This window comes from Pseudophryne corroboree, chromosome 10 (genome assembly GCF_028390025.1).
Source record: "Pseudophryne corroboree isolate aPseCor3 chromosome 10, aPseCor3.hap2, whole genome shotgun sequence".
NCBI classification, from domain to species: domain Eukaryota; kingdom Metazoa; phylum Chordata; class Amphibia; order Anura; family Myobatrachidae; genus Pseudophryne; species Pseudophryne corroboree.
The window spans coordinates 250,564,553-250,589,788 of record NC_086453.1 but is presented as its reverse complement, the minus strand read 5'-3'; the positions used below and the strand labels follow the sequence as shown (position 1 = coordinate 250,589,788).

General features: G+C 41.5%; 1 protein-coding gene across 1 annotated transcript in view; it reads left to right on the top strand.

The window, feature by feature from the left end:
• Window positions 1-24,308, top strand: part of LOC134965280 (G protein-activated inward rectifier potassium channel 4-like) — a 104,118-nt gene extending 79,810 nt beyond the window's left edge. Inside the window, exon 3 of the mRNA XM_063941765.1 lies at window positions 23,962-24,308. Coding sequence (XP_063797835.1) covers window positions 23,962-24,308 — 347 coding nt within the window. The remainder of the gene's footprint in view (window positions 1-23,961) is intronic.
• Window positions 24,309-25,236: the final 928 nt, after the last annotated feature.

Genomic DNA, 25,236 nt, shown 5'->3' with positions numbered 1-25,236 from the left:
CTAGATAAACGAGTAGTAGAATCTGATTGGTTGCTATGGGCAACATCCCATCTTAAATAGAACTCCCATCTTAGTAACTTTACCCTATTGTCTCTGGATTGGGAATGTGTGATGACAGTCATCAACATGGCTGCTGTATCTTTATTGTTTTAAAGTAACATTATTTTTTCAAAGCATATTTTTAGAGTAAATACTATTGTGGAACTACAAGACTCAGCAAATTGACTGCTTGGGCATACTGGTGCTTGGAACGATGAAAGCCAGCTCTTTCTGCCAGTCAGGACATTTAGTTATATAAAAATAACTAAAGGAACTAAAATCTAAATAAAAATAAATTTGTATTATTCTCCCAAATTTATATATTCTATATGAGGGGGTACCCACAAGAAACATAAATTCATGATTAATTAATAAATTAATTAATTATTTGTACATTTTGAAACTTCAGTCACCCTCAAAGTACTCTCCACTTGAATCAATACATTTGTCCAAACGTTTTCCCCATTGCTCAAAACATTTTTAAACTCATCTTCTTTGATGCCTTTTAGTACTTTTGACATTTTTTGTTTCACCTTTTCAATATCAGCAAAACGTTTTCCTTTAAGGTCCTTTTCATCTGTGGAAATAAAAAAAAAAGCCACATGGGGCCAGATCTGGTGAATATGATGGCTGAGGCATAGGTGTTATGTTGTTTTTGGTTAAAAATTGCTTAACACTTAGTGCTGTGTGGGCAGGTGTGTTGTCTTGATGGAAGAACCAGTCACCTGTTCGCCACAAATTGGGATGTTTTTTCCGCAAATCGTGACCCAACCTTTTCAAAACTTCCAAATAAAAACTGTGGTTGACAGTTTGACCCTGGGGTACACATTCTGAGTGCACAATTCCTATCACATCAAAGAAACAAATGAGCATTCTTTTCACATTTCACTTTATTAAAAATAAGCGAAAGTGAATAACTCCCTCCCCGCAGTCAAATGCTACCTATACCTATTTGTTGCTCTAATCGGGCGCCCTAATAAAGAGATTTTATCTGTGAATAGCGGCTAATCTTGCATAAAGTGCTGGTTAGTTTGGGTGCCTAAACCACAGGCTTTGCAAACATTTCTTCTTGCACCTCAGGAGGCCATGAGAAGAAATAGCTAAAGGGGCATCTAAATGAAGTAACAATTGAATTGATCCATTTTGCTTCACCTAGTGGAAGCCACTAGGGAAAACAATTATATCGCCCCCTAAGTAAGTCCCTTTGTATTCACAAGCTTGTTTTCCCTGGTCTATTATTTTTGCAAAAGAAAATTTACCAAAAGGAAAACTTTCTTCGGCGCTAACTAGGGGCTCTTCTCAATAAGCTGCTGCTAATTAAGAATAGTCAATTCAGAAAAAAACTGAAAAATAAAGCAAGTAGCAGTGCTTATTCAAAAACATGCATAAGTTGTCTTAAAATATAATTTTTAATAAAAACAATAAAAGTACAATAAATGTTAGGTATGAGGAAAAGTGGATATGTCTCATATGGAAACCTAGATAAGTCCCGTACAATTATGCAGACCACAATGATTATTATTGAGCAAATGTTTATTGGCCTTCACGGACCCTTTTTAAAGAATAGTCGTGGACACAGTTCGTAGAGGTAACATTACCAGTAGGAGCCGCTGGAGGAATATCTGTGACTTTGATACATTGGAGCTTTTGGAAATAAAGTTGTCCTCACTAGTGTGCGTTATCCAGTCCGGATAATGTCCTTCAAGACAAAAGAAGCCAAACAGTTGGCAGTGTCCACCGACTGCTGGGTCCAGTCGAGTCCGTTAATGAAGCGGATATCAGGTGAAGGTGTCTGCTGACGGGAGGTGTAGGTTCCAAAGACTGACGCGTTTCGCTGCTATGATTTAGTTCAGCCAATAAGAGGAGCCTTATAATGGTGTAATTAGTGACTTTTCACAATTGTTTTTTTCTTCACCTGTCAGTCCATAAGTCTGAAGTGGGTGGCATTAGAAGTATCTAGAACCCACTACTTTTGAAAAAGCAGAATGTAGTAGTGTCGAACTGTTTTAAAGGTACTACTAAGTTACCTTACATCCTTGCTTCCAAATAATGTCCACTATCTGTATATAGAAATCCCCTTGTGCCACCTGTCAAATAGAGTTTAGAGCTTAGAGTTTAGAGTTTGTTCTGTATAAACATTCTTGAAAAATCTGACCGATGTCAGGGGTCTGAGCATGTTAGAGATAGTTTATCTTTCAAAGATTCATTTTGTAATGATGCAATGCTTTAGGTGGCAAAGAGAAGGGGAGACTGTGAAGCTGAATCTAAGTGAAACGGATCTCTGTACATGGGTGCAAATGGCAAGTTTCTGCATACAGTGCAATATTCCAATTCCTATCCTACAGTAGTTGGACCAAACTTGAGTTTGCCGGATCTGTCTGGCTACTGTTCTTCATGAAAAAACTTGTTATATTGCTGTTGTACTGGGGCCATTTTGGACGTTTGCATTCATCATGCAGTATTACAGCATCAATACCACAAATTTGTTTCATAAAGAACAGTACTCAGTACATATTATACCTTGTTTTATTTATTTATTTATTTATTTATTTTTTCAGAAGACTGTGTATTTTCAGAAAATGCTATTAGTCAAACCAAAATGGACCAAAAATTGTTGTTATTTTATTGAAATTTCAAGAATATAAATGAAAAACAAATGTGATTTTTGTTTTTTAAATAAACACCAAAAAAAACTTATGCAATAAGGAAAGGTATTCAGACATGTACTGTATGTAGGGGAGCTTATACTGGCATGTAGCAGTGAACCAGCTCTACAGTATGTGTAGGCCAGTGTTTCTCGAACTGTGCGCCACGGCACCCTGGTGTGCCGTGCGCACTTACAGGGGTGCCGTGGCCATAAGTTCCAATACGGTCCCAAAACACAGGATATTAGTCTGTGCCGCATGCTGCTTTAGTTACAGATACAGTGCATGGCCAGTGCATGGCCATTTGCACTGAGCAGACTCACTCTGCTATGCCAATCATCTCTGGCTCCGCCCCCTTCATTTACCTCCTCCTCCTGCTCCCGTCCTGTTCTCTTGTATACTCTTCAGAAGAGATTGCAGAATGCTGGGTCTAACACTTCTAGTGGACGCCTAAAAGCAGGGCTGTAACAAGTGGTGCCTTGCGCTGTGGGCGCAGTACCACCAGCAGCACCCGCACAGCCACAATCCTGCAGCTGCCCCCACCATACTGATCCGGGCCGGCTACTGCTCACACAGTGACAGGCAACCAGGCAGCGATGCGCTGCACTGACTGCAGCATCATTGTACCTCCTATGCTCCGTCCCTCCGAAGTCCCGACGTCTGCAGCACGAGAAAAACAGTGTGGGTGAAAGGCCGGCAGCCACGTGGAAGCACCTGCTCCGGAGGTGGACGTAAGTATAATACACATACCCTGCTGTAAAAGGGAGCTCTACCTGATGCAATGTGTAAAAGGAAAGGGGGCTCTACCTGGGGCAACGTGTAAAAGGAAAGGGGGTTCTACCTGCTGCAGTGTGTAAAAGGAAAGGGGGCTGTACCTGGTGCAGTGTGTAAAAGGGAGCTCTACCTTGTGCAGTTTGTAAAAGGGGGCTCTACCTGATGCAGTGTGTAAAAGGGAGCTCTACCTGGTGCAGTGTGTAAAAAGGGGCTCTACCTGGTGCAGTGTGTACAAAGGGGCTCTACCTGGTGCAATGTGTAAAGGGGGCTCTAACTGGTGCAGTGTGTAAAAGGGAGCTCTGCTTGGTGCAGTATGTAAAAAAGGCACTACCTGGCATTGTAAAATTGGACTCTACCAGGGGTAATGTGTAAAAGGGGGCTCTACCTGGCATAATGTGTATATGGAACTCTACTTGGTGTAATGTATATAAGGGGATCTGCTCTACTGTGGTGTAATATGTGAAAGGGGCTCTACCTGGCATAATATATATAAGTGGCTCTACCTGGTGTAATGTGTATAAGTACCACTACTGTGTGGCTTAATTTGAATAATGGAAACTACTGTGCGGTGTAATATGAATTGGTATTATTTTGTGACCATGCCCCTTTCCCATGAAGCCACACCCCTATATTTTTTTCTGTGCACCTTAGGCACTCACTGTCCCTGTGTTACTTAGTGGGGGGTGGGGGGTGGCACCAACTATATTTCTGGCACAGGGCACCAAAATGTCTAGTTACGGCACTTCCTAAAGGTGCTCCTTTGTGCCTGCCTTATGTAAAGTGCTTCATATAGTTCAGCTATGTGGATTGAATGTGTCCTGTGGCAGTTATACAGAAGGGTTAGTGATGTACCGACATGGATTTACAACCCTTCAGCATTTCATTACTACAGTATTTGTGAAGTGAGAGATGAGATTTGTTATGGGATAGTGGCACAAAACAGGAGTATACTCAAAGAAATCCCAAGGAGGAGGAGGAAGATGATGTCGGCAGTGAACCATGGAAGAACTCAGGAGCAGCAGGGTGAACTACTGTAGGTGTCCTCCTGTTGCTAATGCTATGTTCTAACAGCCTGATGCAGGAGATTTTATAGAAATCTCCTGCACAAAGCTAATCAAAGTGGGACTACATTCTGACCCCTATATTCTAAACTCTGAAAAGAATAACTCTTCTGAGCTTTGCCCTGCTGGCACCTAAGACACCAAGGGTTCCCTGAACCAAGAAAGTTTGAGAACCACTGGTGTAGGCTTAATCTTAATGTATCAAAATAAAATAGAAGCAACATATTATACATTTTTGCATTCCACCCCCACCAAAAAAAGAAAGACAATAATACATAGCCTTAAACTACAATAAAGAGCAAAGTTTGTTTACTGCAAAGTAGGATGTTGGAAATGACTGTAATAATTCTAACCCGATAGGGCAAAATGTGTGTGAATACTTTTCCTTTCTGCATGTGTGCTAATAGTGGGGTGGTGCTGTTTTCATCCATCCAAGTCAGCAGTTGTTTTTTTTAACTGCGTCACAATACTGTAGCCGTCTTATTGTTTAGAACCACAAAGACACAATTTGTGGTTCTAGCTTCAGCATTAATCCACCTTCAAAATTAAAAACAAGATTCTGTGTGTAGATTTTCATTAAAAAATCTGCACTTGATAATGATTATGAATTTTTTGCAATGTTTTTCTGGTAACATCTCTATTTAAACATTTACAAGATATACTGTAGGAATAATTATGCCCACACAGTAATGCCCCTTGCACCGTTTTATGCCCCCCACAGGAATGCCCCTTGTACCATATTATGCCTCACACAGTAATGCTCCTTTCACCATATTATGCCCCACACAGTAATGCCCCTTGCACCAAATGATTTCCACACAGTAATGCCCCTGACACCATATTAATCCCACACAGTAATGCCCCTTACAATTATGTCACACTACTTGCTCGTCAGGGGTTTGATGCCAACGTTGCAGCTGAGGTCCCATCAGTGCTGCACTGTTCGCGCCTGCTTTCTCCATCTAGCAAATGTCCCGCCAGTTTGGGTTTGACATTCTTAACAGTATTCTAGCAAAGCTGCATGATGAGCAGGGAGCACTTGAGCCCCTCAGCCAGCGGCAAATCCAGGGGGAAGCGCGATCATGTGATTATCCCCTCCCCCACTTCTGCACATGCAGAGACTTATGCTGCTGCTCCGGGCCCCTCCAACTAGCCAGGCCCAGGTAATTAGTACATGCTCCACCCCCCCCCCCACCCCTCCCTCTCGGTGGCCCTGCAGATGCTAAATCACTCACATTGGAGGTCATGCTTAGATGAAAAACCTGCTGCTGCCATAGGGCTAATGCAAGTTTCGATGTGCAATCAATGGTGGACTATAAAGTAGAGGTGAGCGGGTTCGGATTTACTCGGTTCTTAACGCCAGAATTATTGTAAAATCAGATTTTCCAGATTTTTCTTGTTGGCTAACCAAAACACGTGACATCCGAGAGCCAATAAGGAGATTCGAGTAAATCCGAGTAAAACCAAACCCGCTCATCTCTACTATAAAGATGCACCCAGAGGTATTGCAGCATCTGAAGATACTCAAAGTGAGTGTCTCAGTACTTACACATGCAGATGCATACTTGTACACCTGATAAAGGGCTGATACTAGCATTTAGCAAATAAGACGCAAATTACAGCAAAATATGCTAAACAGGTCACAGCAGCGGGCAACTCAGTATCAGCACCCAAATGTTCCATCTATTTTATTTGACACATTATTAGGGAGATCTGTATATTAGATTATGTGGAAAATGTTACCAGGCCCCCTTATCGAAGTGTACTCGTCATATACAGTTTTAATGTACATGCTGATGACAATAATTTACTCTCATTGCTGTGGAGTACTAAATGTAGGTCAAACAAAGCATAATAAGGGATTGAATGACTAGTCCACAGGTATATATACAGGTTGAGTATCCCTTATCCAAAATGCTTGGGACCAGAAGTATTTTGGATATTGGATTATTCCGTATTTTGGAATAATTGCATACCATAATGAGATATCATGGTGATGGGACCTAAGTCTAAGCACAGAATGCATTTATGTTTCATATACACCCTATACACACAGCCTGAAGGTTATCTTAGACAATATTTTTAATAACTTTGAGCATTAAACAAAGTGTGTGTACATTCACCCAATTCATTTATATTTCATATACACCTTATACACACAGCCTGAAGGTCATTTAATACAATATTTTTAATAACTTTGTGTATTAAACAAAGTTTTTGTACATTGAGCCATCAGAAAACAAAGGTTTCACTTTTTCTCTCTCACTCAAAAAATTCCGTATTTCGGAATATACCGTATTTCGGAATATTTGGATATGGGATACTCAACCTGTACTACTAAATTATGGTATTGATGTCTCGATTAAGAATACAATTATAATTTCTCTTGTGAGCACTCTTTGAGTGCATTTAATAAAAATAAGATTTTACTTACCGGTAAATCTATTTCTCGTAGTCCGTAGTGGATGCTGGGGACTCTGTAAGGACCATGGGGAATAGACGGGCTCCGCAGGAGACATGGGCACTTTAAGAAAGAATTTAGATTCTGGTGTGCTCTGGCTCCTCCCTCTATGTCCCTCCTCCAGACCTCAGTTAGAGAAACTGTGCCCGGAAGAGCTGACAGTACAAGGAAAGGATTTTGGAAATCCAGGGCAAGACTCATACCAGCCACACCAATCACACCGTATAACTTGTGATAAACTTACCCAGTCAACAGTATGAACAACAACAGAGCATCAGTTCAACCCTGATGCAACAATAACATAGCCCTTATTGCAGCAATAACTATATACTCCGTAAGGACCATGGGGATTATACCAAAGCTCCCACACGGGCGGGAGAGTGCGGATGACTCTGCAGCAGCGATTGAGCAAACAATAGGTCCTCATCAGCCAGGGTATCAAACTTGTAGAACTTCGCAAAAGTGTTTGAACCTGACCAAGTAGCAACTCGGCATAGTTGTAATGCCGAGACCCCTCGGGCAGCCGCCCAAGAAGAGCCCACCTTCCTAGTGGAATGGGCTTTAACTGATTTAGGCAGCGGCAATCCAGCCGCAGAATGAACCTGCTGAATCGTGTTACAGATCCAGCGAGCAATAGTTTGCTTTGAAGCAGGAGCACCCAGCTTGTTGGATGCATACAGGATAAACAGCGACTCCGTTTTCCTGACTCTAGCCGTTCTGGCTACATAAACCTTCAAAGCCCTGACCACATCCAGTAACTCGGAATCCTCCAAGTCACGAGTAGCCACAGGCACCACAATAGGTTGGTTCATATGAAAAGATGACACCACTTTTGGCAAAAATTGTGGACTGGTCCGCAATTCTGCTCTATCTATATGGAAAACCAGATAGGGGCTTTTATGTGACAAAGCCGCTAAATCTGACACACGCCTAGCCGAAGCCAAGGCTAATAGCATGACCACCTTCCACGTGAGATATTTTAACTCCACCGTTTTAAGTGGTTCAAACCAGTGTGATTTCAGTAAACTTAACACCACGTTAAGATCCCAAGGTGCCACTGGAGGCACAAAAGGAGGCTGAATATGCAGCACTCCCTTTACAACATCTGAACTTCTGGTAGAGAAGCCAACTCTTTTTGAAAGAAAATGGATAGGGCCTGACAATGCCTATTCTATACCTTGTATAAAACACGCTAAAAGGTTAAAGAACACAGTACGCAATTGGCTCAAAAGGTACCGCAAGGGTACGCCCTTAGTGTAGCAGACGCTGTGCACAGGGTGTGAGCACAGGCGTCGCAGACACTTACAGAATTAAACTTTTATAACTATACCATAAACAATGTACTTATACTGTAAACCCTTGTGCAGTGATAAGGTGTAAATGCAACACAGTGTAACCTTGTTAGTTTAAAAGCTGTATGAGCGTATGTGACGCTCTGAGAACCCCTTAGCAATATAATAAACACTCAAATACCGGTCTAAGGGTCTAACGCCTTTTAAGGAAATGAATGAACGTTCAATTGCAAAAGAATAACACAATACAAGTTATACACTACCAAGATAACATAAAATACCTAACCGAATCACTACACATAAAATACAATAAAGATACAAATACATTTAAGGGGGAAGGAGAGAGAGAATGGCTTATAACATTAAAATAAGAGACAATATGGTTGCAGAGAAACTTACACATGTGGGAGCGATCGCTGCGCAGTTAGTCAATGTTGAGAACCTTTGTGTTGAGAAACTTGTGCTCACCCTGGCTGGCTGTCCCTATATACACAACACACACAGCAACAACAACACAATGGTCCCTACAATACCGCATGGGACAGAAGCTAGACTCCATTTTGGGAAAAACTCCCATGATTCCAAAGTCTGTAACATATGATTTAAAAGGGAATGCTAGCAGCCATTTTAGATTTGCAAGTCCAAACACATGGCATTCTTTAATTGACAAAGCCTATACCATAATCACATAGCAGAAGACATAAGACTCCACTATATTCCAAAATGTCTAAGCTTCAATATAATGCATATGTTCTGATTTTACAATTCCAAACCATCTAAATCACCTTTCACAATTTCAAGCCAACACAGTATCTCAATAACCAGGTACCCTCAAGTATTAGCCTGCTATTGCTACAAGCACATGACTACAGTAACAAAAGGAAGTATGTTTTGACTTCTAACCTTCAGCAAGATGTATCATGTAAAACTACTATAATCTGTTATAAATCACCATCCATAAATGTATACCAGAGATGCTATGCTACAGATTGTCTACTGTTCCAATTCATTACAGATTTCATAGAGTATCATCCCAAACACCCAACTATCACACAACTGCACAAGCATCATTAACCTTAAGCCATTTGTATCTCCAAACTAACTATTCTATGCCAATCATTTCACAACTACTTTACCACAAACACATATTTAAACTATTCTATGCCATTAAGCCATGTGAATTCAATACTTAGCCTTCGTAAGGAGGTCAGTCCTGGTGATGAGCCAGCCATGCTTCTGGGTGCTATGTAGCTGTGTGAGTGAGTGTGCCCTGTGATTTCCAGTGGATATATCATACCTGCATTACAGCTGTGGGGGGGTGTCAACCACAGGAAGTGTGTGTCTTTCACAGCATGTGGGCTAGCTGTATCAGTGAGCTGAGCATGTGATCTTGGTTATGCAAAAACGTTGGGTGATGACTAACAAATTCCTGTCTTGTGGGAAGCTATTGTTTGGCGAATACAAAACAACCCCTGTCTCTGGATTTTGTTCGGTATTCTCAATGTCCACTTTCAGTTGAGACAATGACATCTCAGCAATCATTCTTCTGGAGACAAAACCAGCCCCATTCGTAAACACAGGTGTTAGCCCTCTTCATTGAGTCTCAAAGCTTAGTGTAATTTATTCGGAATACAATTAATCTTCAATTACTATTCCTGTGCTTAACTATGCATATGAACATGTGAAGCCCTCCCAACATGAAAGCTATTGTTTGGGGAATCTCTAATGTCAAAGAGCCATCTTGAGACCCACTGATACCTGTTGAACTCAGGGGAATATTAACTTATAAAATACATTATTTTGATTAAATATGCAGCGTGCACACGCATGAAGTGCATATATGGCAACGTGCAGCGTGATATTTTTCTGACTTTGACAGTCCACCCTTTGGCAGTCACCAATAACTGCCACTTCCTAAAACATTTCAAAAAGAGAAAAATATATGTCATATGTAAATACATTTCTATGATTGGGTAAGGGAGGAGAGAAGAAGGTAGGAAAAGGGTATGACCTAGTGAGATAGCAGAAGCATGTGTGTATGAATCCATGTTTGGGGGGTCATGTATCATCGTGCCGTACGTGTTTTAAATCAAGCTTCGAGGTATTGCGAAGTATACATTTGAATTCCTTCTTATCCCGTGGTACGGGTCTGTGGATGGGCTGTCAAACTTTACCGAGCTCTCTTCGGCTTTTGGTTGCAACAAAATGGGGGAGCACATTTTAGTTGATGATACATGAATGGGAGGATATGTGAGTGCTGATATCTGTGCCTGTATTCCCTATCGACTATGTGTGTCATTACCTGAAGGTTGTAGAAATGAAGATAAGGAGCAATTATGGTAAATGCAGTGATATTCTATGTGAGGTTAATATGCATTTGTTGATTGAAGTCTTGTCTGAAGTCTTGTCTTGATGTACATGTTGACTGTAGTCTCCTTGGGCTTTTGCCAAATGTGCGAGCAAAAGTTCTCTCAATGTCCATAGACTTACAAAAAGTGTTGGGCTAGCGTAAAATTAACGTTACTAGGGATAAGGGGGTCTATGGCATAGTCCATCTGTTGTCTGTGTAAAAGGTTGTCAAATTCTTCTTCCAAGCGAGTCCTTGTACCTTGGAGGAAAACAAAGGAGAAACGGGTGAAAGAAACAGGTCGTGGAATCACCTTTTATCACAGCGTGGTTTCAATGGTTGGGTCGTAAGTCAAATCAATTTTGTTATGCGATACAGTCATTACTTCAGGCGGTACTTTTTCAATATAACATAATCCTTCTGAGTTTGGGGCAAGCCGCTCATACGCCTTTCTCCCGCATATGAAATATGCATCATCGGGGAGAACATATGGGACTGAATATGTCATTACCATGTTACACATTTTCCATGTGGACTCTCCTAACCCTAATTCTCCCATCTGTCTGGTACACGTATCCGATTGTATGATATGTGCACAGTATCCTGGTGATACTTCTCCAACTCTCATGATCCTACTTCCTAGGGTATACCTATATCGGAAATATTTTCCACTATCGGCTATGTGGCGTATGAGCTCTGTATCTGTAGGCATTCTATCGGCTCTATATGAAAAGGTCATGGTTTTGTTATTCCATGACACTTCCCAATTTCCCGGCTTTCGGGGATTGGAAATGTTAAAACACACTAAGGACCTATCCACATGATATTGGTGGAGCTTCAAACTAGGAGGACTAGAGATATTAAACCTCTTGTCCACCGGTCTCCCACCACTTAACTCAAGTACCTCTCCTATAGTTAAAGGGAATGGTACTAATCCTGATTTGCTATGTCCTTGAGGTACTTGAGAGCATACCCAACAGTCTGTTTGGTTTAACACCTTACCCACTAATGAGTGATAGTCACCCAATGGATGCCGGTCCATGTTAATGTTAAAACTGGACTGACATTTCTTGATGCACCCATCCTCAACTAAGCTATCACAATGCCCACAGATGCAATTTTCTTCAGCTAACAATCCTTCACAATTGTCTACAAATAACATGGCTGCTAGATCGTTTTCCGGTACTCGCCTTTGCTCGGTGATTGTGTTGTTATTGGAAATTTTACGCCTCCATCTTTGTCATCAGAACCTTTCTGGATCCTTTCTCGACCTCACTGGTACTCTCACCGAAACAGACTGCTCTGGTCAACATCAGGGTCAACATGAAAACACGGCTCACAGTCTCTTGAGGCGAGTCCATCTTACAGGAGGAGAAAGGAGAAATTTGTAATGGGGGTACAGGAAAACAGTTTGAGGGGGAGAGAAACTTGTTACGATAATTAGTTCTCTAGTCTTGTTGTTCTTCTTGTTCTGCTGTCATCTCAAAGGTGCTGTCTCTCAGTCTTCCAAACGATCACTCCGGTGATGCAATATTCCTTCCAAATCAGCGATCTCTCTGTAAGGAGCAAAAATCTTGCATTACCATTTGTCTAACTGATGTGTGACATACCATCTTTAAAACATGAAAACATGAGTGAGAAGAGAGAGAGGAAAAAACAAACAAACGAGAGAGAACAATTCATCACATTTTTCATTAAGCAACAAACAAAACAAAAAAACATTATCAGATCTTCCGTTCACCCTCAGGCTGTCACATCTACATGTCCAATGGTATCCCTGCATAGTCACTCCCACCAGTATTTCCATACCTACCCTTTGTATCTGGCCAGGATACATCGATGCTGGTAGGTCATACTGGGGTTTGGTAGACTTCTGCAAAGACCAAGTAGCTATGCAATGTTTGAGTCCTGCTGATGACCGTCAGAGATGGGGAAAAAGAAAACATTTCACAGATACATTACAACGTCTACCCGGCCGTCCTTGTGCCTGCAAGGAACTGACCTCCCATTTCATTAACTGTAACCTCAGGCTTACTATCAGTCCTAATGATCACCTTTCCTGATTGCATGTTACAGGTGCGGCCCAAACTCCTTCCTATGTGATCCCTGATTACAATTTGGTGTGTCATAACTTTGCTCATATCTTTGTCTAGGGGGTTTATATGAATTTGGTCTACTTCTTGATCTACAATCTCTTGCAAAAGGACCTTCCTTCTGGCAATTATAACACCTTTTCACCTTTGACTTACCCACAGGGATCTGGGGCTTCTTTGTTTCCCTGTGCTTGATGATGTTTTGCTCATGCCCAACAGCGGAGTTCCTTAATGCAGTTACTGAGTTATTTCTCCAGTTAGGTAGAGAGGCTTGTATACTCGTTCTTAATACTTCCTTTAAACCATTTATTACCACCTAAACTGCTACTTTCCTGTAGTGTACATTTGTTTTAATATATTGTGTTCACCCTGACAGGATTTTGTTCCATTATGCTATTTTGTGTTAACTCTTTGGTGTAAGATGCATTTGTCTGTGAGTAACATACAATACCGTACTTACCTGTTGACACGACCTCACCTGACCCTCCGTTAGGGGGTTCTGCTATTGCCTTTACCAACTTGGCCGTGTCCCTCTGGGTGTCTCGTATGATGACTGCTGGGTAGAGTGTTGACATCGTGTTGGTTTCACCTTCTCGCTGGTAATCCTGAGGGGAGTTTAACATGGGGTGCGACTTGCACAGGTTAACATTTGTAATTTTGACACTTTCATTTTTATAAACATTATTACATTTGTTACTTTCATTCTTAATACAGTTACTAAGTGCATTTTTTTTTATCGTACACCATCGCGCCATTCTCTGCAACCATAATCCTCTCCATTGCCATGTCTCTCCTCCCAAGATGAGAGTCAGATATGCAAGTTAAATTTCTTTGCATTTCACTTTCCTGTTGCCACAATTTTAAATCATCATAATGTCTAATACGCCTTTTTGAAGATTTAATCAGGCACACTCTTCTCCTTAAATTCTGTAACACTTCTGGGTTAAAAGTACCTACCCGGGAAAACTTTTCCCCGTCATGCACAGTCATCCTTTCCCATTCATTGCATAATATTTCTGTGTGATGACCATCTTGGTCTGATTTCTCACACATGACCTTGCCGACCTGATTGATCGGTTTCAAATCAACCTGAACCTGGGTTGATCGCCCCTTACCTGAACAAGTGGCCCCCATCTCTGCAGGCGTTGCTTTCACTACCTCTGACTTCCAATCAGGGTCTCCGGCAACCCTCACAGAAAACCAAAATGTCCGGGGTAAGGCTGCGGTGGGGGTTTTGCCTCGAGGTCCGCCCACTTAACTCCGCCCACGCTGGCCAATACGGCGACCGAAGTTCCCAGAGGTTCCGTACCCAACCTAGGGCCCCTACGTACGTCTACTTGCTCGGGCGTGTGGGAGTGTCTTACCCTCCCCAGCAAGTGTCAGTCGCTGGAATGTCCCCGAGTGATCAGGCTACTTCCCTTAAAATAAAAAAATTACACAAATCACGCTAACAATGTGCAAGTAGCGTTCTTTTGAATTCAAGACACGCTAATGCACACAATCACATGCGGTACAATCGTATCTGCACACAAGCAACTAATCTTATGTGCGGAACGATCAGTGGAATTGAAAATTTCTGCTGCAAATTCCTTCAGCGATGAGCTTCTTTGGCCTATATGGGTCTCGCACCAACCCCTCTTCGGTTGTGCTCTCTACTTCTAGTCTGCTGTACCTGAACCTCCTGTTCTGTGACCTCCTGGTCTGTGCCTGGTCTGTGACCTCCTGGTCTGTGACCTCCTGACCTCCTGGTCTGTTATGTACAGCAGACTCTACTGCTCATTAATGTGTCGAGTCTAACAAGGGACGCCTCCCAAGCCACCCCACGATATCACTCTCGCTGGTGTATCTCTTTCTACTGGCCTATGGTTCCCACTTCCGTAATAAAAGAGAAATCTTATATATACACACTCTCTTACCACATGTACACTTTAATTTTTATTTCTGCGCAGAAATCCTTTCATTCAGTATTAGCCTAACCCAGAAGAATTGCAATAGAGAAGGTTTTTTTTTTTTCTTTAAACTTTTGGATTTGAGATAGATCTGTGTTATTATCGCGTTACTTCCTTATCGCCTACTAAACAATACTATCGTGCGGTTTGTTTAATGTGGGCGTATCCGTACGCTCCGTTGTGTAATATACGCTCCGTGCGTCGACCCTTGCGTTGCGTACGCCCTGCCCTTGTAAGGACACGTGTACACAACCCAAGTACGTCCACAGTAACACACTACACGTTTATCAATGTGAATGATCTTTAACAGTAATTATTCACTATACACCACCCAAATCTCCCTTGTATTCTTAGGCGAGACTGTGTGCGTGCCTTTTACAATTATACCCTTAAGTATTACTTTTTATCTTTTAACTATTAATAACAACAAATGTCTCAGCGCTTTACCAATGGTATGTGGCAATCAGGAGAATGAGATGTGAAAATTACACAAATGAACATGCAATTCTAAATTTAATCTAATAACATACATTGATGTAAGCACACGCATATAGATATTACATAAAAGTACCAATCACTATTACTTATGATTGACTATGATATAGATTAAATAAATGCATAAATAAAATAAAAACTCATTAAATGATGATTTCTTTTTGACAATGGATGGCTGATTATTTCCTGAGTCAACTGAAAATCAGCCGCTTTAGAAAAAAAATTGACCTTCCCAAAATGGCCGCTGCTCCTCCCCCTTCCACATCCATGAGGTTTACACAAAATGGGGGACAGACCTTTTGTCACAAAGAAAATCATCATGCCAGCTCCTTTTTGTTATCACGCTATGCAGAGCGATTAAAAATCATTTTTAAACCTATTTAAACAGACACCATCCAATCTGCGTGTGTAGTTGGCACCAAATAGAAATAAAAACCAGATTTACAAAGACAATAACGTACTGTTCCTACCTTCCAGTTCCCGAATTCCCTCAGCACTCCTTACCAAGTGAAGCAGACGCTTATCTGGTCAGCACTGCAGTATCCCCGACCTCCAAACGGTTTAACGAGGGATACTACCTTTCCGCCCTTTGCTGACCGATAATGTCTGCTAAAATTACCTAGTGCAGATATGTGAAGACCGGAGGAGCCCTCAATTGACAATGCCTATTCTATACCTTGTATAAAACACGCTAAAAGGTTAAAGAACACAGTACGCAATTGGCGCAAAAGGTACCGCAAGGGTACGCCCTTAGTGTAGCAGACGCTGTGCACAGGGTGTGAGCACAGGCGTCGCAGACACTTACAGAATTAAACTTTTATAACTATACCATAAACAATGTACTTATACTGTAAACCCTTGTGCAGTGATAAGGTGTAAATGCAACACAGTGTAACCTTGTTAGTTTAAAAGCTGTATGAGCGTATGTGACGCTCTGAGAACCCCTTAGCAATATAATAAACACTCAAATACCGGTCTAAGGGTCTAACGCCTTTTAAGGAAATGAATGAACGTTCAATTGCAAAAGAATAACACAATACAAGTTATACACTACCAAGATAACATAAAATACCTAACCGAATCACTACACATAAAATACAATAAAGATACAAATACATTTAAGGGGGAAGGAGAGAGAGAATGGCTTATAACATTAAAATATGAGACAATATGGTTGCAGAGAAACGTACACATGTGGGAGCGATCGCTGCGCAGTTAGTCAATGTTGAGAACCTTTGTGTTGAGAAACTTGTGCTCACCCTGGCTGGCTGTCCCTATATACACAACACACACAGCAACAACAACACAATGGTCCCTACAATACCGCATGGGACAGAAGCTAGACTCCATTTTGGGAAAAACTCCCATGATTCCAAAGTCTGTAACATATGATTTAAAAGGGAATGCTAGCAGCCATTTTAGATTTGCAAGTCCAAACACATGGCATTCTTTAATTGACAAAGCCTATACCATAATCACATAGCAGAAGACATAAGACTCCACTATATTCCAAAATGTCTAAGCTTCAATATAATGCATATGTTCTGATTTTACAATTCCAAACCATCTAAATCACCTTTCACAATTTCAAGCCAACACAGTATCTCAATAACCAGGTACCCTCAAGTATCAGCCTGCTATTGCTACAAGCACATGACTACAGTAACAAAAGGAAGTATGTTTTGACTTCTAACCTTCAGCAAGATGTATCATGTAAAACTACTATAATCTGTTATAAATCACCATCCATAAATGTATACCAGAGATGCTATGCTACAGATTGTCTACTGTTCCAATTCATTACAGATTTCATAGAGTATCATCCCAAACACCCAACTATCACACAACTGCACAAGCATCATTAACCTTAAGCCATTTGTATCTCCAAACTAACTATTCTATGCCAATCATTTCACAACTACTTTACCACAAACACATATTTAAACTATTCTATGCCATTAAGCCATGTGAATTCAATACTTAGCCTTCGTAAGGAGGTCAGTCCTGGTGATGAGCCAGCCATGCTTCTGGGTGCTATGTAGCTGTGTGAGTGAGTGTGCCCTGTGATTTCCAGTGGATATATCATACCTGCATTACAGCTGTGGGGGGGTGTCAACCACAGGAAGTGTGTGTCTTTCACAGCATGTGGGCTAGCTGTATCAGTGAGCTGAGCATGTGATCTTGGTTATGCAAAAACGTTGGGTGATGACTAACAAATTCCTGTCTTGTGGGAAGCTATTGTTTGGCGAATACAAAACAACCCCTGTCTCTGGGTTTTGTTCGGTAATCTCAATGTCCACTTTCAGTTGAGACAATCACATCTCAGCAATCATTCTTCTGGAGACAAAACCAGCCCCATTCGTAAACACAGGTGTTAGCCCTCTTCATTGAGTCTCAAAGCTTAGTGTAATTTATTCGGAATACAATTAATCTTCAATTACTATTCCTGTGCTTAACTATGCATATGAACATGTGAAGCCCTCCCAACATGAAAGCTATTGTTTGGGGAATCTCTAATGTCAAAGAGCCATCTTGATACCCACTGATACCTGTTGAACTAAGGGGAATATTAACTTATAAAATACATTATTTTGATTAAATATGCAGCGTGCACACGCATGAAGTGCATATATGGCAACGTGCAGCGTGATATTTTTCTGACTTTGACAGGCCAAAATCTGGACCTTAATGGAGCCCAATTTTAGGCCCAAATTCACTCCTGACTGTAGAAAGTGAAGGAAACTGCCCAGCTGGAATCCCTCTGTAGCAGCATTCCTGGCCTCACACCAAGAAACATATTTTCGCCATATATGGTGATAATGTTTAGCTGTCACGTCCTTCCTAGCCTTTATCAGCGTAGGAATGACCTCATCCGGAATGCCCTTTTCTGCTAGGATCCGGAGTTCAACCGCCATGCCGTCAAACGCAGCCACGGTAAGACTTGGAACAGACAGGGCCCCTGTTGCAACAGGTCCTGTCTTAGAGGAAGAAGCCAAGGGTGCTCTGTGAGCATTTCTTGCAGATCTGGATACCAGGTCCTTCGTGGCCAATCTGGAACAATGAGGATTGCTCTCACTCCTCCTTTCCTTATTATCCTCAGCACCTTGGGAATGAGAGGAAGAGGAGGAAATACATAGACCGACTGGAAGACCCACGGTGTCACCAGGGCATCTACCGCTATTGGCTGAGGGTCTCTTGACCTGGCGCAATATGTAGTTTTTTGTTGAGGCGGGATGCCATCATGTCCACCTGTGGCAGTTCCCACCGATATGTGATCTGTGTGAAGACTTCCTGATGAAGTCCCCACTCTCCCGGGTGGAGGTCGTGTCTGCTGAGGAAGTCTGCTTCCCAGTTGTCCACTCCCGGGATGAACACTGCTGACAGAGCGCTTACGTGATTCTCCGCCCAGCGAAGAATTCTGGTGGCTTCTGACATCGCCACTCTGCTCCTTGTGCCGCCTTGGCGGTTCACCTGAGCCACTGCGGTGATGATGTCTGACTGAATCAGAACCAGTTGGTCGCGAAGCAAGTGCTCCGCTTGACGTAGGACGTTGTGTACGGCCCTTAGTTCCAGGATGTTGATGTGAAGGCAAGTCTCTTGACTTGCCCACAGACCTTGGAAATTTCTTCCCTGTGTGACTGCTCCCCACCCTCGGAGGCTAGCGTCCGTGGTCACCAGGACCCAGTCCTGAATTCTGAATCTGCATCCCACTAGAAGGTGAGAACTCTGCAGCCACCACAGGAGTGACACCCTTGCCCTGGGGGACAGGGTGAGTAACCGATGCTTCTGAAGATGTGATCCGGACCACTTGTCCAGTAAGTCCCATTGGAAGGTCCTCGCATGGAACCTGCCGAAGGGAATGGCCTCTTATGATGCCACCATCCTTCCCAGGACTCGAGTGCAGTGAAGCACTGACACCTGTTTTGGTTTTAATAGATTCCTGACCAGTGTCATGAGCTCCTGAGCTCTCTCTATCGGGAGATAAACCCTTTTCTGGTCTGTGTCCAGAATCATGCCTAGGAAAGGCAGATGAGCCGTAGGAACCAACTACGACTTTGGAATATATATAGAATCCAGCCGTGTTGCCGTTACACTTCCAGAGAAAGTGATACGCTGTTCAGCAACTGCTCTCTTGATCTCGCTTTTATGAGGAGATCGTCCAAGTACGGGATAATTGTGACACCTTGCTTCCGCAGGAGCACCATCATTTCCGCCATTACCTTGGTGAAGATTCTCGGGGCCGTGGAGAGACCAAACGGCAACGTCTGAAATTGGTAATGACAATACTGTACCGCAAATCTGAGGTACGCCTGATGAGGTGGATAAATGGGGACATGAAGGTATGCATCCTTTATGTCCAGAGACACCATAAAATCTCCCCCTTTCAGGCTTGCGATGACCGCTCTTAGCGATTCCATCTTGAACTTGAACCTTTTCAGGAATATGTTCAGGGATTTTAAATTCAATATTGGTCTGACCGAACCGTCCGGTTTCGGGACTACAACATGGTCGAATAATAACCCCCTCCTTGTTGAAGGAGGGGAACCTTGACCACCACCTGTTGAAGATACAATTTGTGAATTGCAGTTAACACTATTTCCCTCTCGTGTGGGGAAGCCGGCAGGGCCGTCGGTGAGGGGGCATCTCCTCAAAGTCCAGCTTGTATCCCTGAGACACAATATCTATTGCCCAGGGATCCAACAGGGAGTGAACCCACTTGTGTTTGGATGATTTTTCTGGTGAAGGGATATCTGTTCTAGGATCCCAGAATAATCTTTCCAAAGATTTCTACAATCTACAGTCTGCACCTATTGGGTCCATTTTTTGGAAGATTTAAAGATTTAACATCCAATGAATATAGCCAACTTGGGAATTTTTGTCTTTCTATGTGTATTTGAGGTTTTACAATAGAGATCTCTCCTATAGTGCTGCTTGTATCTGTGCACAAGATAAGGATATTGTTTTGTATTTGTGATATATATATATATATATATATATATATATATATTTCTTTTCTTTAATTATGAACTTGAAATCGGGGTTAATTGAAGTACAGTACAATACTGGAATCCCGGAATTGAGCATTTTTCAATCCCGATCCCCGGGATTTCAAAAACGGCCTGGGAATGGCCTCCCTACTATCGAGGCAACCAGGGAACCCAAGCCCCCAGATGCAGACTATATGGGACCTAGTAATAAAATATAATGTGGAGGTATTATCAAATATCAAGGTAAGGGAGACGCTGGATAACAGCGATCATAATATGGTCTCATTAGAAATAGGTTTACGAAAATAGCAATGTAAGAGCATGACTAAGACTTTTAATTTTAGAAAGGCACATTTTACTATGCTTAAGAATGCTCTAAAGGAAATAGATTAGGACACATTGTTTACAGGTAAGAACACTGTCGAAATGTGAAACGGTTTTAAAATGTTGCAAGACAAATATACGCATGAGTTCAATACTATGGGTAGCAAAGGCAAGGGTACTAAGTATAAGCTGATATGGCTTAACAAGAAGTTAAGGGTAGAAATGGAAAATAAGAGACATGCTTTTAAAGAATTCAAGTCAGATGGGAATGTGGGGTCATTGCTCTACTATAAGGAATGTAATAAAAATGTAAAAAGGAAATCAGAACTGCTAAAATAGATAATGAAAAGCAAATTGCAAAGGAAAGCAAAACAAACCCCAAAACTTATTTAAGTATATCAATGGTAAAAGGTTGAAAAAGCACAATATAGGACCCTTAAAAAGTAAGTTGGGTATTTGATTTTGATTATTGATGACAAGGAAAACGCATAGGAATTAAATTAATTTTTATGTAGGTTTCTACTAGAGAAGACCAAATGGTGGGAATATTATATAATAATGTAAATGATAATGCCTGTTATTTAATACTCATTTGAGAGAAGAAGAAGTCCTGTGAGAGACTAAGCAAAATTAATACTAATAAATCTCCTGGCCCGAATTGACTTCACTCAAGGGTTTTAATGGAACCAAGCTTAGAAATAGCAAGGCCTTTGTACTTGATCTTCAGTGATTCAATTACATCTGGATTGGTACTGTGTCAAGGGACTGGTGAATAGCAGATGTAGTGCCATTATTTAAAAAGGAAAGTAAAATTCATCCTGGTAACTATAGACCTGTAAGTCTGATATCTAGAGTGGGGAAAATATTAACAAGTGTATTAAGGAATAGCATTCAGGAGTACTAAGGGTCCTGCAAGATTATTGGTAGGAACCAGCATGGGTTTGTGAGGGATAGGTCATGTCACACAAACTTAATTAGCTTCTATGAGGAAGTGATTGTGAACTTGGACCAGGAAAATGCAGTGGATGTGGTATTTTTAGATTTTGCTAAAGCTTTTGACACTGTGCCGCATGTAAGGTTGTTACACAAACTAAGAGAGTTTGGTTTAGGAAACAAAATTTGTACTTGGGTCAAAAACTGGTTGGAAAATAGGGAACAGAGGGGGTAATTCCAAGTTGATCGCAGCAGGAAATTTTGTAGCAGTTGGACAAAACCATGTGCACTGCAGGGGAGGCAGATATAACATGTGCAGAGAGAGTTAGATTTGGGTGGATTATTTTGTTTCTGTGCAGGGTAAATACTGGCTGCTTTATTTTTACACTGCAATTTAGATTGCAGATTGAACTCACCACACCCAAATCTAACTCTCTCTGCACATGTTACATCTGCCCCCCTGCAGTGCACATGGTTTTGCCCAACTGCTAAAAAATTTCCTGCTGCGATCAACTTGGAATTACCCCCAGAGAGTTGCAGTCAATGGTAAGTATTCAAACTGGGCTAAAGTATTAAGTGGTGTACCTCAAAGGTCTGTATTAGAGCCACTTCTATTTAACATATTTATAAATTACCTGGGAGATGGCATTTTCACATATGACACTAAACTGTGTAAAATAATTAAATCAAATAGAGATGTTGACTGTCTACAAAATGACTTAATCAAATTGGAGGTTTGGGCAGCAAAGTGGAGTATGAGGTTTAATATAGAGAAATATATAGTTATGCACTAGAGGACTAAGAACAAACATGACATTTGCAAATTAAATGGTAAGTGGTAGGGGAATTGGTAATGGAGAAAGATTGGTTGTGCTCATTGACAATAGTCTTAGTAGCAGTGCCCAGTGTGAGTGGGCAGTAGCTAAGGCAAATAAGGTTATTAGCATGCATAAAATGGGGGATGGAGACAAGGGAAGAAAGTGTAATCCTGCCACTGTACGTATAAATCAATGGTACGGCCACATTTGGAATACTTTGTACAGTTCTGGGCATCACACTACAAAAAAAAGACATATTGGAACTTGAAAAGATTCAGAGAAGAGCTACAAAATTGATTAAGGGCATAGAGTCTTTGGACTATAATGAAAGGCTAACCAGGTTAGATATGCTTACATTACAAAAGAGGCGACTAAGAAGAGATATAATTAACATTTATAAATACATTAGGGGCAATATAGGGAATTTTCAGGTGATTTGTTGCTCAAGAGATCTATACACAGAACACATAGCCACCCCCTGAGGTTACAGGAGAGGATTTTTCATACCCAGCGAAAGAAGGGTTTGTTCACAGTGAGGGCGGTAAAGATATGGAATTCTCTGCTGGAGAAGGTTGTTTTAGATGACTCAATTGATAAGTTTAAGAAAGGGTTAGACAAATTTTTAGCAGAAAAAGAAATCCAAAGTTACAACCTCTAAAAATTAGATTAAATATAGATTGTACTCGATGGACAAAAGATCTTTTTTCAACATAAACAAGTATGTTACCCAGTGACGTGTGGTGTGGTGAGGCAGGTGAGGCAGAGCCTTTCCTGTCATACTAACGTTTGTGCTAGAGTTTTGACTGTATAAAGTATATGAAAAATACAAAGAATATGTTAGAAATATCTTCTTTGCATTATTCTAATACTTTTTATAGCCAAACTCTTGAGTAAAAAGTCTATGGTAGGTGAGGCAGTGCCTCACCTGGCTAACATTTCCGCACATCTCTGATCAAATCTCACCAAATTTCCAGGAGTTTATACTGCTGCACCTGTGTATAATGCCCACATGTACCCTTTGGCTCAAAAATTGCATATAAATCTGGCTCTGGTTCTAGCCAGTGCCTTCTGAGCTATTTAGCTCACCGCACGCCCCTGAATTGTTACCATGAAATGAGTGGATAAAGATCTGTCCTAGTTCAACAATCCCCTCTGTCTTTCTTTCCGGAAGTACGGTGGTCAGTGCCTCCAATGTCTCTGGAAGTGAGGCCACTGGACTAATATAACAGCTAAAAATACAGAGCAGAAAAGAAGTATTATAATCCATAAATTCTTACCTCAGTGTGAATATGGAAAGTCAGTACACACAAAGGTCAAATATAGTTAGCTCTGGCAGGAAGAGGGAATTGTGGGTCGTCTCTAGAGTCTAGACGTAATACTCCAAATACGGATTTTAAAACTTCCCTTCCAGCTTTTGTGCAGAGAAGCTCTGACCAGGAACTTATCTCTTCTGTTGTACAGGTCTACAGTATATCCCACTTCTTCTGACACCATGTAATTGTGGAACATGCAGTGTACTGTACAATAATCATTTGTTTCACAATGTGTAAAAATGCAACCATATGTAATACTGAAGCTTATTTGCTGATTTCTACATATAAGATCACATATTGTTGCTAGGTGCAAGAGCACATAAATGCTTTTTGCACCATGCTATTAAATAAACAATATAATGTGATCATATTGTAAAATATGTGAACAGTTTCAAAAATATCTCCCTCAATATCTCTCACTCAATGCAGGTATGACATGTCAAGCCAAGACGTCCTACACAGAGGATGAAATACTGTGGGGTCACCGGTTTGAGCCCTGCATGACTCTGGAGAAAGGAGCTTTCCGTGTTGATTACACCCATTTTGATAAGACTTTCGATGTGCAGACACCCTGGGGAAGCGCAAAGGAGATGCATGAACTAAAAGAAAATGAAGAGAATGATACTTCCACCCTCAGCCTCCACTGGGACAATATGTTTCATACAGCTATCCCCGAGCACACAGGACCTGGAGATACTTGTGAAGAGAACCAGGACATTGTGGACTTTCCCACCCTTCCTGAAAGAGATTCTGAGAGCAATGATCTTGATGTTTGATAGAATATATCCTTAGTTGCCAATGTTTTACTGACTGCAGGGAGACTTTGATAATGCTTAGCATACACAGCCTGACACCCATCAGATATCATGGGCATACACTGTGAGGGGTTGGTATCGATATACCGGCGGCCGTCATACCGGCGGTAAGAATCCCGACCACGGGATACTGGGCGTCAGAATGCTGGCAGCAGGGTGAGTGCAAAAGAGTCCCTTGCGGGCCGCGGTGCTCGTTGCGATGCGGGCACTGTGGTGTGCTACGCATGCCACGCTATTTATTCTCCCTCCAGGGGTGTTGCGGACACCCAAAGTGGGAGAATAGGTGTCAGAATCCCATCGGTCGGAATCCCAGCACCAGTATGCTGAGCGCCGGGATGCCAACACTTGGTATATTGAATGCATCCTCACTGTGAGATACAGGCCTGGCTAAAGTATTCACCCCCCTTGGCTTTTTACCTATTTTGATACATTAGAACCTGTAATTTATTTATTTTTTAATCTGAATTTTATGTGATGGATCTGCACAAAATAGTCTAAGTTGGTGAAGTGAAATGAAAAAATTTATATAAAAAATAAATTTTTATAAATAAAAATTAGAAAATTGGCATGTGCATATATATTCACCCCCTTTGCTATTAAGCCCCACAAAAGTTCTGGTGCAACCAGTTACCTTCAGAAGTCATATAATTAGTGAAATTAAATCCACCTGTGTGCAATCTAAGTGTCACATGATCTGTCAGTATAAACACACCTTTTCTGAAAGGCCCCAGAGGCTGCAACACCACTAAGCAAAAGGCATCACATCATGAAGACAAAGGAGCTCTCCAAACAAGTCAGGGACAAAGTTGTTGAGAAGTACAAGCCAGGGTTGGGTTATAAAAAAAATATCCAAATCTTTGATGATCCTCCGGAGCACCATCAAATCCAT